Source organism: Dipodomys merriami, unplaced genomic scaffold, assembly GCF_024711535.1.
Source record: "Dipodomys merriami isolate MVZ:Mamm:240054 unplaced genomic scaffold, mDipMer1.0.p SCAF_3, whole genome shotgun sequence".
Classification (NCBI taxonomy): domain Eukaryota; kingdom Metazoa; phylum Chordata; class Mammalia; order Rodentia; family Heteromyidae; genus Dipodomys; species Dipodomys merriami.
Window position 1 is genome coordinate 1,027,759 of NW_027204492.1, and position 13,185 is coordinate 1,040,943.

General features: G+C 46.6%; 1 protein-coding gene across 2 annotated transcripts in view; it reads right to left on the reverse strand.

Annotated features, from left to right (window-relative positions):
- Positions 1–2,429: 2,429 nt before the first annotated feature.
- Positions 2,430–13,185, reverse strand: part of Ikbkg (inhibitor of nuclear factor kappa B kinase regulatory subunit gamma) — a 28,803-nt gene continuing 18,047 nt past the window's right edge. Inside the window, exons 5-10 of one of the 2 annotated variants that reach the window (XM_070039459.1) lie at positions 12,581–12,733; positions 11,268–11,343; positions 8,027–8,170; positions 6,835–6,977; positions 6,589–6,650; positions 2,430–6,241 (exon numbers count right to left, since the gene is read on the reverse strand). In XM_070039459.1, coding sequence (XP_069895560.1) covers positions 6,105–6,241; positions 6,589–6,650; positions 6,835–6,977; positions 8,027–8,170; positions 11,268–11,343; positions 12,581–12,733 — 715 coding nt within the window. In that variant the 3' untranslated portion in view covers positions 2,430–6,104. Of the gene's footprint in view, positions 6,242–6,588; positions 6,651–6,834; positions 6,978–8,026; positions 8,171–11,246; positions 11,344–12,580; positions 12,734–13,185 lie in introns of both variants that reach the window. The other variant, XM_070039458.1, reaches the window with a different exon arrangement.

A 13,185-nucleotide genomic window follows, 5' to 3' on the forward strand; every position in this document is an offset into this window, starting at 1 on the left:
CCTGATTTCTTACCCAGTGGCAATTTCACTCGGTAGCTGTATCTTACTAACAGACCTCTATGGTCTTTGATAATTCACCTATTTTTATGTTGTGTACCTCCTGCCTCATAGCTGAAATAAGCCATTCTCCAGGGAGCTGATCCTTTCAATGGCACATTTCAAGGGCACATCTTAGTGCACTTGTTACTAGGTTGTCAGTACTTCCAGGCCATTTCAGGAGAAGAGAAAGGAAATATGGATTTTTTAAGAGATTCAATCAAGTTCATACTGATATTTCCAATTCATATTTACAGATCTTCTATTCTCTCTCCTCTCCCCCCCCCCCCTTTGAGAGAGTGCACGGGAAGAAGTAACATTCTCAAAAAAGAAATGTACTCTTTGCCTGACTTATATAATTATAATCCCTCTGCACATCACCTTTATAATCAAAATTAATTTTAAAGTCACTTTCTAATGTCACATTCCTTGCAAATAGATGTTCCAAACTTTTTTTTTTGCTTTACACATTTTTAAGGTAAACAGATTATGTTTATTTGAAAAGTGAAAGAAAGTGTTTAAGGAAAGTAGTGAAGCTCTCCCTCAGGCAAGAGCTCCAAAGAGAAATTCCTGTTTTAAATATTTTAAGTTCAGTTGTCCAGCCTTCAATGTCTTATAGCTCTAGCATCTCAAGTCTTTGTCTCACGGATCCTTTCCTGCTATGGGCACCTTGCTCTTTCTGTGCTTAGTGCTTCATTCACTTGGTTGGTTTTTCTATGTATGACTTGTTCAGTGATGCTTTTTACCCTGCCTATCACTTGCTGGTGGGTACAAGAAGCTTATTTGCAAGTATAGCAGATATTTGGCTACTTACCATGGCTCTGTCAGACTGATTTCTCAGATCCATGCCCTTCCGCCGGCCAGAACACTCAGAACCAAGGGAATTATAGGAAAGTCACTATCTCTGAGTCTCCTTGCTTCCACACTGGTCAGCACCCACCACGCTCACCCACCTATCCTTTGGAGATGCAGTGGTACCCACAAGTCACCCACCCACTTCCAGCACATGCACACTCCCTTCAAAGGCTTGGTTGTATAATGACAGAGAAAGCAGCCTCAGTCCAGTAAAAGAGCCACTGCTAGTCTTCTGGTTTGTTCCAACCCTGGGTCTCTGGGAAAAGGACAAAATAGGAGCACTCTGCTTCATCAGAAAAAAAAAACAAAAAACCTCACCCACTCTTCGCTTCAAAGCTTCTGCCCTTCTAGTTAATGAAACAACATCAAGAGCCTATTAATAGGCCATCTATCAAACCAGGCTTGGGAGAAGATATAAATGTTCATCATTTTTATGTATTCATTTACATTTTCACAAAGGCTTACAGAAAGCTACACAGGATGTAGATAACTTTTTTTTTTCCAATTCTAAGGTACTGGGGTTTGAACTCAAGGCCTTGTGCTTACTAGGTAGGTGTTCTATCATCACTTGAGCCATACTACCAGCTCTGGATAAAAAAATTTTGTCAGTCGTGGGTCTTGAACTCTGGGCCTGGGCACTGTCCCTCAGCTCTTCAGCTCAAGGCTAGCACTCTACCACTTGAGCCACAACGCCACTTCTGACTTTTTCTGCTTATGTGGTGCTGAGGAATCGAACCCAGGGCCTCATGCATGCAAGGCACCTGAGCCACCTTCCCAGCCCCCTGGATAATATTTTTAATACAAGCTTTACTGAGGTTTAATCCACATATTATACAAATATACCCATCTAAAGTATATCATGCAATGGCTGTGACACACTTATAGATGTGTGTGACTGTCACCATGACTAATTCAAAAACATTCTCATTACCCCAGGAAACCCAGTACCCATTAGCAGGTACTCCCTTCCCGCCAACTCTAGCCCTAGGCCATTACCAGTTGACAGCCTTCAGTCTCACATGAAACCAGTAAGGAAGTCACCAAAAAAAACGGGCTAAAGGTGTGGCCCAAGGGATACGCCATCTGCCTGGGAAACACAAAGCCCAGAGTCCAAACCCCAGTACCACCAAAAACAAAATAATGAAACTCAAGAAACGATAAAGGCTCTAGCTGGGTGCTGGGGGCTCATGCCTGTAATCCTAGCTACTCAGGAGGCTGAGATCGTGGTTCAAAGCCAACAAGGGCAGGAAAAGCCGTGAAACTCTTATCTCCACCAGAAAACCAAAAATGGCGCTGTGGCTCAAGTGGTAGAGCTCTTGCCTTGCACTGAAGAGCTGAGGGACAGCACCCAGGCCCAGAGTTCAACCCCCACAACCAAAAAAAAAAAAATTGAGTTCTCCTGTGCCACTGGCAGAGAATCCTCACAGCTACATGGAACAACAGGCCAACTTTGTAGTGACACATTTTGTATCAAAGTAATGCTTTCAAATTATAGGCATAGAGAAGATACCTAAATACAAAAGAAAAACTTTTCATTACTGACAATTCCATCACATCAATCCAAATGAAAGTAGAGTGTGCACTTGCAGCTTTTATTTCACACTTTACACACAAGTTTTTCCCCTGGCTTTTTCATACCAACATGCTACAAAGCCATGTTCCTTATAAAAGGATGTCCAAATGGTGAGTGGACAGGTCCATGTTATCAACTACACAGCCTCTTATTTAATTTACCACAGCCTTCTGACAGTGATACATGACAATGTCACTGTGTACCCAATTAAAGGGAAGAGAGCAGAGGACGTCCCCAAGTGTTTGCCATATCTCTCCAAATAGCCCCTTACATCCAAAGGGGTGACTCTAGGTCAAGCCTATGTCAGCACCCTGCCAGCAAGGCACCATACACAGGGATGCATTTGTTGCTATTGGTTTTTGTGGTAGTTGTTACCAGTGCAGGTGAACTCTTCGGGTACTGTGCCAGCTGAATTCTCCTTGGGTGATCACTGGCAGGAGGGGTGCATAAAAGCACAACAGGAAACAGGATCAGCAGTGGATGTTTTTCTAGCTGTCTGTATCCAGGAACCACAACTAACAAGGCAGATAGGCTGATTTTCACATGAGTGGAACTCAAGCACTTGTTCCAGAAGCTTGGCTTAAGTAAATCCAGAAAAGAAAGCAGAATACCCCATGTCTGAGAAAATGGTAAGACATTAAAATCCTTGGGGGGCTGGGAAGGTGGCTCAGTGGTAGAGCACTTGCCTTGCATGCATGAGGCCCTGGGTTCAATTACTCAGCACCACACAAGCAGAAAAAAGCCAGAAGTGGTGCTGTGGCTCAAGTGGTAGAGCGCTAGCCTTGAGCTGAAGAGCTGAGGGACAGCGCCCAGGCCCAGAGTTCAGCCCCCACAACTGACAAAAAATAATAATAATAATACTAAAATAAAATCCTTGGTGTCTAATGTGTGGTTATCCCTACACAGTGCTATGGAGGAAGCAGGTCAGCAAGGGTGCCCAGCTACTCCAGAGGGTAGTTGCTTTCAACCAATGCCTTGGCCTACCACCAGATTCTCACTCAACTGGTGCAAGGGGCCTAGGCCAGAGCATTTTCCAAAATCCCAATAATTCAGCTGTGTAACCCCCATGGAAAACAACTGTCTCTTGCATGGTCCTGGGCTGCACCCTCTTGCTTTCTAAGCTCCTTTCAGAAGAGGGTGCTGGTCAGAGAGGGACACTTACCAATGGTCATCCTCTTAAGAAGCACAAAATCCATCTTTACACAGCCAGAGGCTGCCACCTAGGGCACAGAGAGCCTAACAGCTCTCTCCTACTGCAGCCTACTGACCTCTTCCACCCATAGCCACTCACCCCAGCAGCAGACCATCTATAGACAAGATTTCCGACACCAAACTCTATAGCCGAACGGGCATCATCAACCTGTAGATCAAATGCCTTTAGCAGAGCTTCAGGTCCTGAAAAGCCCAGGTCTTCAGCCTGCATTTGCCCTCTACGGGCTCTCAAAACATTCCCATACTAGGCTGAACGGTGGTATCAAAATAAAAATACATGCAGGTCTGAACTCCCCAGAACTTGTGAACATGACCTTGATATGTGAAGATCATTCTAGATTATCCAGTTGGACCCCACAATCAATATCTGATGTCCTTGTAAAAGACAAAAGAGAAGGCACAGAGGAAGAGACCATGTGACCACCTAAGCCAAGGGACACCAAGGACTCCAGAAACCACAAAAAGCAAGGAAGCAGACAGAGATTCTCAGAGCCTCCAGAAGCAGCAACTTGACTTCAGCCATCTGGTTTCCAAAACGTGAAAGAATTCAGTGTGTTCTTTTCAACTGCACCAAATTTACTGTAAGTTTTCACAGCCACCACGGGCAAATCACGTACCATCACAAAGCAAAACAGTGCTCATGTAGACAAATTACACAAGATTGAAATTCAGTACTTGAGAGCAGAGAACTTGTCTGTGTCTTTAACATTTCCCTCCAAAGTACTGTGTGGTGGACACCTGGACTTTAGGATATGGAAAATCTACTCCCCACCCTGCAGATGCTGAGGTAGCCCCTGCTCAGGCTTGGGGTATTTTTGTTTGTTTGTTTGTTTGTTTTTGGTCGGTCGTGGGGCTTGAACTCTGGGCTTGGGTGCTGTCCCTGTGCTCTTCAGCTCAAGGTGAGCGCTCTACCGCTTGAGCCACAGTGCCACTTCCAGTTTTCTAGTGGTTTATTGGAGATAAGAGTCTCATGGACTCTCCTGCCCGGGCTGGCTTTGAACCGTGATCCTCAGAGCTCAGCCTCCTGAGTAGCTAGGATTACAGGCATAAGCCATCGGCGCCTGGCTTCAGGCTTTTTTTTTTTTAAGACTTTATATTCTAACTGTAGTCAAAGGGAAAAAACCAGAGACATATTCACAGCATTCCATTTGTTATCAGGGAAGCGTGGAGGGGGAAGGACAGGCCTGAGGAGTCAAGTTGTCTATGTGTGTTGTAGTTTCTCAACTTCAGCTTTCTTTCTGTTACTACAATTGCAGGGTTGAAACCCACGGCTGTGATATACAAGAAAATATCCAGAACCTTGCAAAACTAGTGAAAACTCTCCTTGTTCCTAATGTGCCGGTCATTGTCAACTGGCTTTCGTTTACAAGGCCAGAGCATTTGGGACTGGGTAGGATATGGCATTGCACACCTGTGAAATGCGAGAAACCATGGCCATCACCATTCACCCTGGAGAGTAACACACTTAGCTAAGACAAGAGACTACTTCAGTGTTAGGGAAAAAAAAAGAGTATACATGTATGAAGCATCCTGTCAGAGAACAAAGCGTTTGTAACACAAACGTTTGTAACCCAAAGCAGTGAAAAGAAAAAAATGGATAAATGTGACTACCTAAAGAGAAAAAGATAATAAAACCAAAATTGGACACCATATGTGCTAATCATAATAATGACTAAAGAGCTCCTAAAAACCCAGAAACAAAAGATAATGGCTAGAGAGAGAAATTGGTAAGAAATATCAACAGCCTGCACATGGCAGGGAACTGAGTAGCCCAGTTCCCTCAGAATGATGCTCAAGGTCACTTCATACCTAGTGGACGGCAGAAACCCAGAAATCTATCTGCCCACCTCCTCCTGGAAAGACTGCAGTACCACTTCTAAGCATTCCAAAGACACACATGATGGGTGTGAAAGCATCTTCACCAAATCATTAATGGTAGCAAAAATACTAGGGGAGAAAAAGCAAATGGCCATTAATGGCACTGGTTAAACATACCATGGTATGGCAACAAAGTAGCGTGTCATGTGGCCCAGGTGGAAAGACTGCAGCTCAAGGGCTCAGGGTAGGCAAATCAACAGCCAGAGAGAAGTCAAGCTACACCCAGGTGTGATTAGGGAAGTGGTTTTCCTTGAGTGCCCCTGGCCTCCATTCTAGAGGGGCAGAGACAAGATTTGCCACCAGAAGTGTATAGTTGAGGCAGACAGAACAGAAGGAAAAGAGAAAAACATGAGACCTTACTGGAGCTCCAGTTACCCCAAAAGAAGTGGACTAGCAGACAAAAACACTGAAGGAAGGGCCCTGCAGTTACTTCCTGGGGTCGGCTTTTTGGCACTAAGTCCTTAGTTCTGGTCTAAGCAGGCAGGAGAGGCAAGCATAGATTGCTTTGTCCTGAGCATAGCATATGCTGGTGTCGTTGGAGCAGCCAGCCCTACTCAATGCACTCCATCACATGGATTTGTAGAGTGTCCATATCAGGAGCCTGATACTGGCACTTGGGACAACAGAAGTCGGGTGGCTCCTCAGGGGGGCTTCTCCTCTGGTTGGGCGGGTGAAAGGAGTGATGAACTGAGAAGAGAAAACAGACACTAGATGGGTGGGCTGCATGCACAACCCGGGTAGAAACTGAAGGGAAGGGGAGGATGGCAATGTGTTAAGACCTGATGGTACTTCCATATCTGACCACAAGTGTCACCACCCACATGTGACCAGGAGCCAGGACAACCACCCAGGACTACCAGGGGCTCTCAAGGAGAACCTCTTCCCCACACCTCAGGGGTAGGGGTGGGGCTACAGATGGGGGGGGCAGCCAACATATGTTGCTCACTCTTAGGGAGGCCAACACATCCCTCTGCATGCAACCCTGCCTCTCTGCCCACCCTACTTGTAGCCCATGTGGATGCTCACCCACTCACCTGGGGCAGGGGGCAAAGGGGGCTGGGAGGTCTCTACATGCCGCTTCCTCATATCCTCAATCCTTTGAAAATAGAAACCATCTGATCAAAACATGCATTTCAGTGAAACTCCTGGCTGGACCAGTGTGGAAGGTCACTAGGACAGGTCAAGGGCAAAAGATGCCTAACCCAAAAGCCAGTAGCTATCAGTCTCCTGAACTTACTAGTCACCACCCAGTTTCATACCACTCTTAATAAAGGGCCCACCTGGCTGACTCCTGGCAACTGGCCTTCAGCTTGCTGTATTCCCGCTGTAGCTGCTCCAGCTGCTCCTGCAGAAGCTCCTTCTTCTCAGCCAGCTTCTCACGGGCCTGCCTCTCAGCCTGGAAGTCTGCCTTGTAAATATCCGCCTAGCAAATCCAAGAGAGGGATATGCCTACCACCTATCACCTGCCCATCACCCACTCATGCCATACCCCAGGGGAATAAAGCCCTCTGGGATCCTGGCCCAACATAGGAAAACAGATATGGCATCAAGAGATCCTATGGCACTGAGAGATCAAGGAACAGAGCATGACACGCAGAAAGCCTAAGAGAGGCCGGGCACCAGTGGCTCATACCTGTAATCCTAGCTACTCAGGAGGCTGAGATTTGAGAATCTCAGTTCAAAGCCAGCCTAGGCAGGAAAGTCCGGGAGACTCTTATCTCCAATTGACCACCAGAAAACCGGAAGTGGTGCTGTGGCTCAAGTGACAGAGTGCTCACCTTGAGCTCAACAGCTGAGGGACAGTGCCCAGGCCCAGAGTTCAAGCCCCATGACCGACAAAAACAAGAAAGAAAGCCTAAGAGAGGACACCATAAAATGACACCAAAGAGCTGGGCATTGGTGGTTCAAGCCTGTAATCTTAGCTACTCAGGATACTGAGATCTGAGGATTGTGATTCAAAGCCAGCCCAGGCAAGAAAATTCCTGAGACTCTTTTTTTTTTTTTTTTTTTTTGTCAGTCATGGGGCTTGAACTCTGGGCCTGGGCGCTGTCCCTCAGCTCTTCAGCTCAAGGCGAGCGCTCTACCACTTGAGCTACAGCGCCACTTCCGGTTTTCTGGTGGTTTATTGGAGATAGGAGTCTCACGGATTCTCCTGCCCGGGCTGGCTTTGAACCGCGATCCTCAGATCTCAGCCTCCTGAGTAGCTAGGATTACAGGCGTGAGCCACCAGCGCCCGGCCCTGAGACTCTTATCTCCAATTAATCTCAGAAAAAGCTGGAAATGGTGCTGTGGCTCAAAGTGATAAGAGTGTTAGACTGGAGCAAAAGGAGCCCAGGGACAGTGCCAAGGGCCAGAGTTCAAGCCTCAGGACTGGCAAAAAAAAAAAAAAGAGAGACTAAAGAAACATGGTGGGACCAAGTTCTAGAGTAAGCCACGGTGCTCACAGAATACAGGCCAGAGGAGATACCTCACCTGGGCCTTGAGAACTGGCACCGTCTCCATCACAGTCTTGTGCTGCTCAGCCTCCTCCTTCAGCTTGTCAATCACTTCCTGCTTAGCCACCAGGGCCTCCTCAGCCTGCTGGAGCTGCTGCCTGAGGTCTTCCAGTTGCATTCCCTAGAGATAGGCAAAGAGCACTGGTAGAGCCTCCCAAACCAAAGCAAGCCCAAGCACCTCCCAAGCAGACCACTACTCAGAGTGAGAGCTAACAGAGACAAAAGAAGCCCCCTAGCTCACCAAAATCTGTGACAATGCTGGCCTCATCCCATGAACTTCAGGACACATGACAAGATCTTAGCACATATAGAATAAAGGCTACATCCTGTCACAGCCCCAGGGGGGACAGAAAAAATGGTGAAGATGTAAGGCTATCAGGAGTTATGGGCTCTCTGTGATCATCTAGCACTGCCTCCCACCTGGGAGCTGATCCATTCCCAAATCCTCAGCTCAACAGCCCTTCTCTGACTGTCCCACTTGATCTGTCTACACCAAAGGAAGTAGGTCCCAAGCACTAACATGCCACTGACCACAGGCCCTTCCCACACCACTAAGCTCCAATAGATGGGGTTTTCCACTCTTCCACCTGGTCTGCCAACACACACACACACACACACACACCACTCTTAACACACACACACACACACACACACACACACACACACACACACACACACACACACACACACACACACACACACACACACACACACACACACACACACACACACACACACACACACACACACACACACACACACACACACACACACACACACACACACACACTACTCTTCTCACCAAGACTTCTCTCCAGAGATGTGGCCATTTTTTTTTCAGTCGGTCGTGGGGCCTGAACTCTGGGCCTAGGCACTGTCCCTCAGCTCTTCAGCTCAAGGCTAGTGCTCTACCACTTGAGCCAAGTACCACTTCTGGCTTTTTTCTGCTTATGTGGTGCTGAGGAATAGAACTCAGGGCCTCATGCATGCGAGGCAAGTGCTCTACCATTGAGCCAACTTCCCAGCCCAGATGTGGCCATTTTTAATAAGTAACTCTTCCTCAGGTCACGTGAAAAGAGTTAGTTACAAAAGAAACTCATAAAAATTATATAATACTTATAAATCTCCTCTGGGGACGATCATGGCTGACAATATCCTTCTTAAAACATGAATACAACAGAAATGGAGGGACAAAGGTAAACAAATGCAGCAATGGTACTCACTAGACATTATATTGAAAATGAACTATACAACTTGTAGGGGGAATGGGAGGGAAAAACTAGGAGTAAGAGAAGGGAAGAAATTGTCTAAAAAGATATACCTATGCCAGGTGCTAGTGGCTCACACCTATAATTCTAGCTACTCAAGAGGCTGAGACCTGAGGATCATGGTTCCAAGCCAGTCTGGACACAAAAGTCCCCATGAGACTCTGACCTCCAATTAACCACTCAAAATCCAGAAGTAGAGCTGTGATAGAAGGATAGCTTTGAGAATAAGAGCTCTGGGAAAGCACCCACGTCCTGAGTACAAGCCCCATGACTTACAAAAAAAAAAAAAAAAAAAAAGAAATTCACTTGTTACCTGAGTTATCTAACTGTAACCTCTATGTACATCACCTTTAAAATAACAATAAGCCGGGCACTGGTGGCTCACACCTGTAATTCTAGCTACTCAGAAGGCTGAGATCTGAGGATCATGGCTCAAATCCAGCCTGGGCAGGAAAATCCATGAGACTCTCATCTCCAAATAACCACCAGAAAACCGGAAGTGGCGCTGTGACTCAAGTGGTAGAGCGCTCACCTTAAACTGAAAAGCTCAGGGACAGCAACTAGGGCCAGAGTTCAAGCCCCAGGACTGACAAAAATAAATAAATAAAATAATTTAAAAAATTTAAATGTGAGTGCAAGCCAACTTATTGCTTTCACAAGTAGTCACATACACAACCCAGGCATGTTGATTAATCCTTTAAAAATGAAGATTTAGCCAGGTCGTGTGGCTCACTCCTGTAATCCTAGCTACTTAGGAGGCTAGAACTGAGGATCATGGCTCAAAGCCAGCCTAGGCAGCAAAGTCTGTGAGACTCTTATCTCCAATTAACCACAAGAAAACCGGAAGTGGCACTGTGGCTCAAAGTGGTAGAGCACTAGCTTTGAGCACAAAAGCTCAAGGACAGCACCAAGGCCCTGAGTTCAAGCCCCACAACTGAAAAAAAATGAAGATATTCAGGCAGGCACCACTGGCTCATGCCTGTAATCCTAACTACTGAGGAGGCTGAGATTTGATGATCATAGTTTGAAGCTAGCCCAGGCAGGAAAGTCCGTAAGACTCATCTCCAATTCACCAGTAAAAAGCTGGAAGTAGAACTGTGGCTCAAGTGGGACTGTACCCAGGCCCTAGTTCAAGCCCTTGTACTGGTACCAATTTTTTTTTTAAGAGAAGACGTTGGCCAAGCATTGGTGCCTCACACCTATAATCCTAGCTACTCAAGAGGCTGAGATCTGAGGATCATGGTTCAAAGCCAGCCCCGGCAGGAAAGGCAGGAAAGTCCGTGAGACTCTATCTCCAATAAACCACTCAGAAAACCGGAAGTGGCACAGTGGCTCAAGTGGTACAGCACTCGCCTTGAGCTGAAGAGCTGAGGGACAGCGCCCAGGCCCAGAGTTCAAGCCCCATGACCAACAAAAAGAAAAAGAAAAAAAGTATGAGACAGCAGCAAGGCTCTGATAAGAGTTCAAGCCCCATATCTGCACAAAAAAAAGTGATTGCTAGAAACTGCACTCAGTTTAGGTCTGATGAGGACAAACTAGAAAAAAGTTCCCATCTGCCTTTCCAGTGGGCATAGAATGTTAATGGATCTTATTCTAGCTCTGGGCTACAAGCTGCACTGTTAATGGCTACCAGGAGGACATGACCACATAGACAATTGTGCCTCAGCCCCACAATGAGCATGTCAAGGTCCCAGCCCAGCCTTAGGGCACCAAGAGGTGCCCTACTGATGTGCTCCCTCTCCTTGAGGGCTTTCCCTGAATGGATGTAGCTGCAACCTTGATACAGATCTAGAGTAAGTTGAGTATACGGCCAAAAAGCCAATTCTGTCAGGTCTCAAGGGTCATGTTCATCTCTGTCCCTAGGAACAAAGGGAGAGGCAGAGGAAGAGAAGGAAGAAGAGGGGGCTGCTCCAGCCTGGTCATACTCACTCGCTTACGTTCACTGCTCACCATGCTACTCTTGATGTGGTTGTCGTAGTCTTGGAAGAGCTGGTGATAAGCCATCTGCAACTGGGCCAGCTTCCGCCTATAAAAAAAAGAGATGTCTCTGGAGAGACCACCTTGTCCTAGCCTACCTAGAGCTTGCCTAGACAAGCTCTACCTTCTGGCTTCTTGTTCCATAACAGAACTAGAATAGGGGCCTCTAGGGGTACCGAAATTATGAGACAGGCTTTGAATTACTGCAACTGACTAGGTTGCTAAATTGTTCCTGTCGTTTTTTCCTTAACCCTAACCTTTTAAAATGTTTAGAAGGGCTGAGGTATAACTCAGTAGTAGAATATTTGCCTAGAGCATGCACAAGGCATGCACAAAGCCCTGGGCCCACGTATATAATCATGTGGAAGTATCCTGTACTCTTCAAAAATGTCAACTACAGCTGAAGGCATGGCTCCACAGGAGATCCCCTTCCTTGCAAGCATGAGGACCAGAACTCAAACCCCAAATACCGCCAAAAAGAAAAGCACAAAGGCAAGAAAATTGTTCTGGATTAAAGGAAACTCAAAAGACATGCCAAGAAAAGAAATTTGGACTGCTGGTAGCTCACACCTGTAATCTTAACTACTAAGAAGGCTGTGATCTTCGGATCCTGGTTTAAAAAACAGCACAGGAAGGAAAGTTCATGAGACTCTTTTTTTGTTTTTTTAATTTTATTTTATTTTATTTGAGAACATACTGTACAGAGGGGCTACAATTACATGGGCAGGATAATGCATACATTTCTTACCAAGCATTGCAGCCTCCTCCTTTGTTTACCCTTCACCTCCCTTCCCAGCCTCCCCCCTCCCCCCAAGTTCATGAGACTCTTATCTCCTATTAACCACTTAAAAGCTGGAAGTGGAGCTGTGGCTCAAGTTTTAAAGCACAAGACTTGCACACAAAATCTCAGCGACAGAGCCCAGGTCCTGAATTCAATCCCCGTAAGCATGTGACTTCTAACATGTTACTTAACCTCAATGTAAATTAAGCACTTACACAGTGAATAAGGACATAATGGGCCAAAAGCTTGGTGCTCTATGACCTGCTTTGAAAATAAAGTATCTTGAAATAGGGCAGAAAAGAATATGTGCAGGATATCTAGTGAGCTGTGAAGGTAGACTAGATCATAAATAGTACTCTCATCTCAAAGATAAACGGTTTGAATACAATAACAGTCAACTCTATCATTAGCAACACTAAAGCCCTCACCCACAGCCAGTCCCTACAAGGATTTGAAAAACCATGGGCCCTTTGGTATCTCCCAGTCACCCTTCCCATAGACTCACTTCTCCTCTGAGGCAGCCTGGCGCTCCATTCGCAGGGCAGCCTCCATGCTCTGGCTCTGCATCCGCAGCTGGTCCACCTGTACGCTGTGCTGCTGCTGCAGAGCCTCCCGCTCGCTCTCCAGCTGCCTGGCCTGCTCGCTGGCTGCCCGCGCCCTGGTACGGGAGGAAGAACACACTGAGGGGACTACAAGCAGGGTAGCACAGGCTAAGGGGTCAGGTTATGAACATCTGTGACTACAAGCTGAGCTCAGGTGACAGAGCGGAGGCAGGGAGCCAGCTGGAAGACGGCAGATAAGGAGTTCCACCTAAAATGTTTTTGCTTCAGTGGGGCTCATCAGGCAATGGAAGATAGACAGTAAGAAAACCTGAAAATCATGGGGAAAAAGAGCCAAGAAGAGGGTGAGGAGCCTGCCCTCTGAGCTGCTTGCTGGAATTAGGTGAAAAGAGACACAGGGAATGCCGAAGCCGGAAGCAAGAACAGTCTCAGTGGAGGGATGAGGAGAGAGACTTGTAGGAGCAGGCTTGTAGAACGGGGCTAGTACTGAGTTCAAGGGTGGACTAAGGTTTGACCCCAGCTCACAGCTCAGCTGGAGTCCTTGGCACTT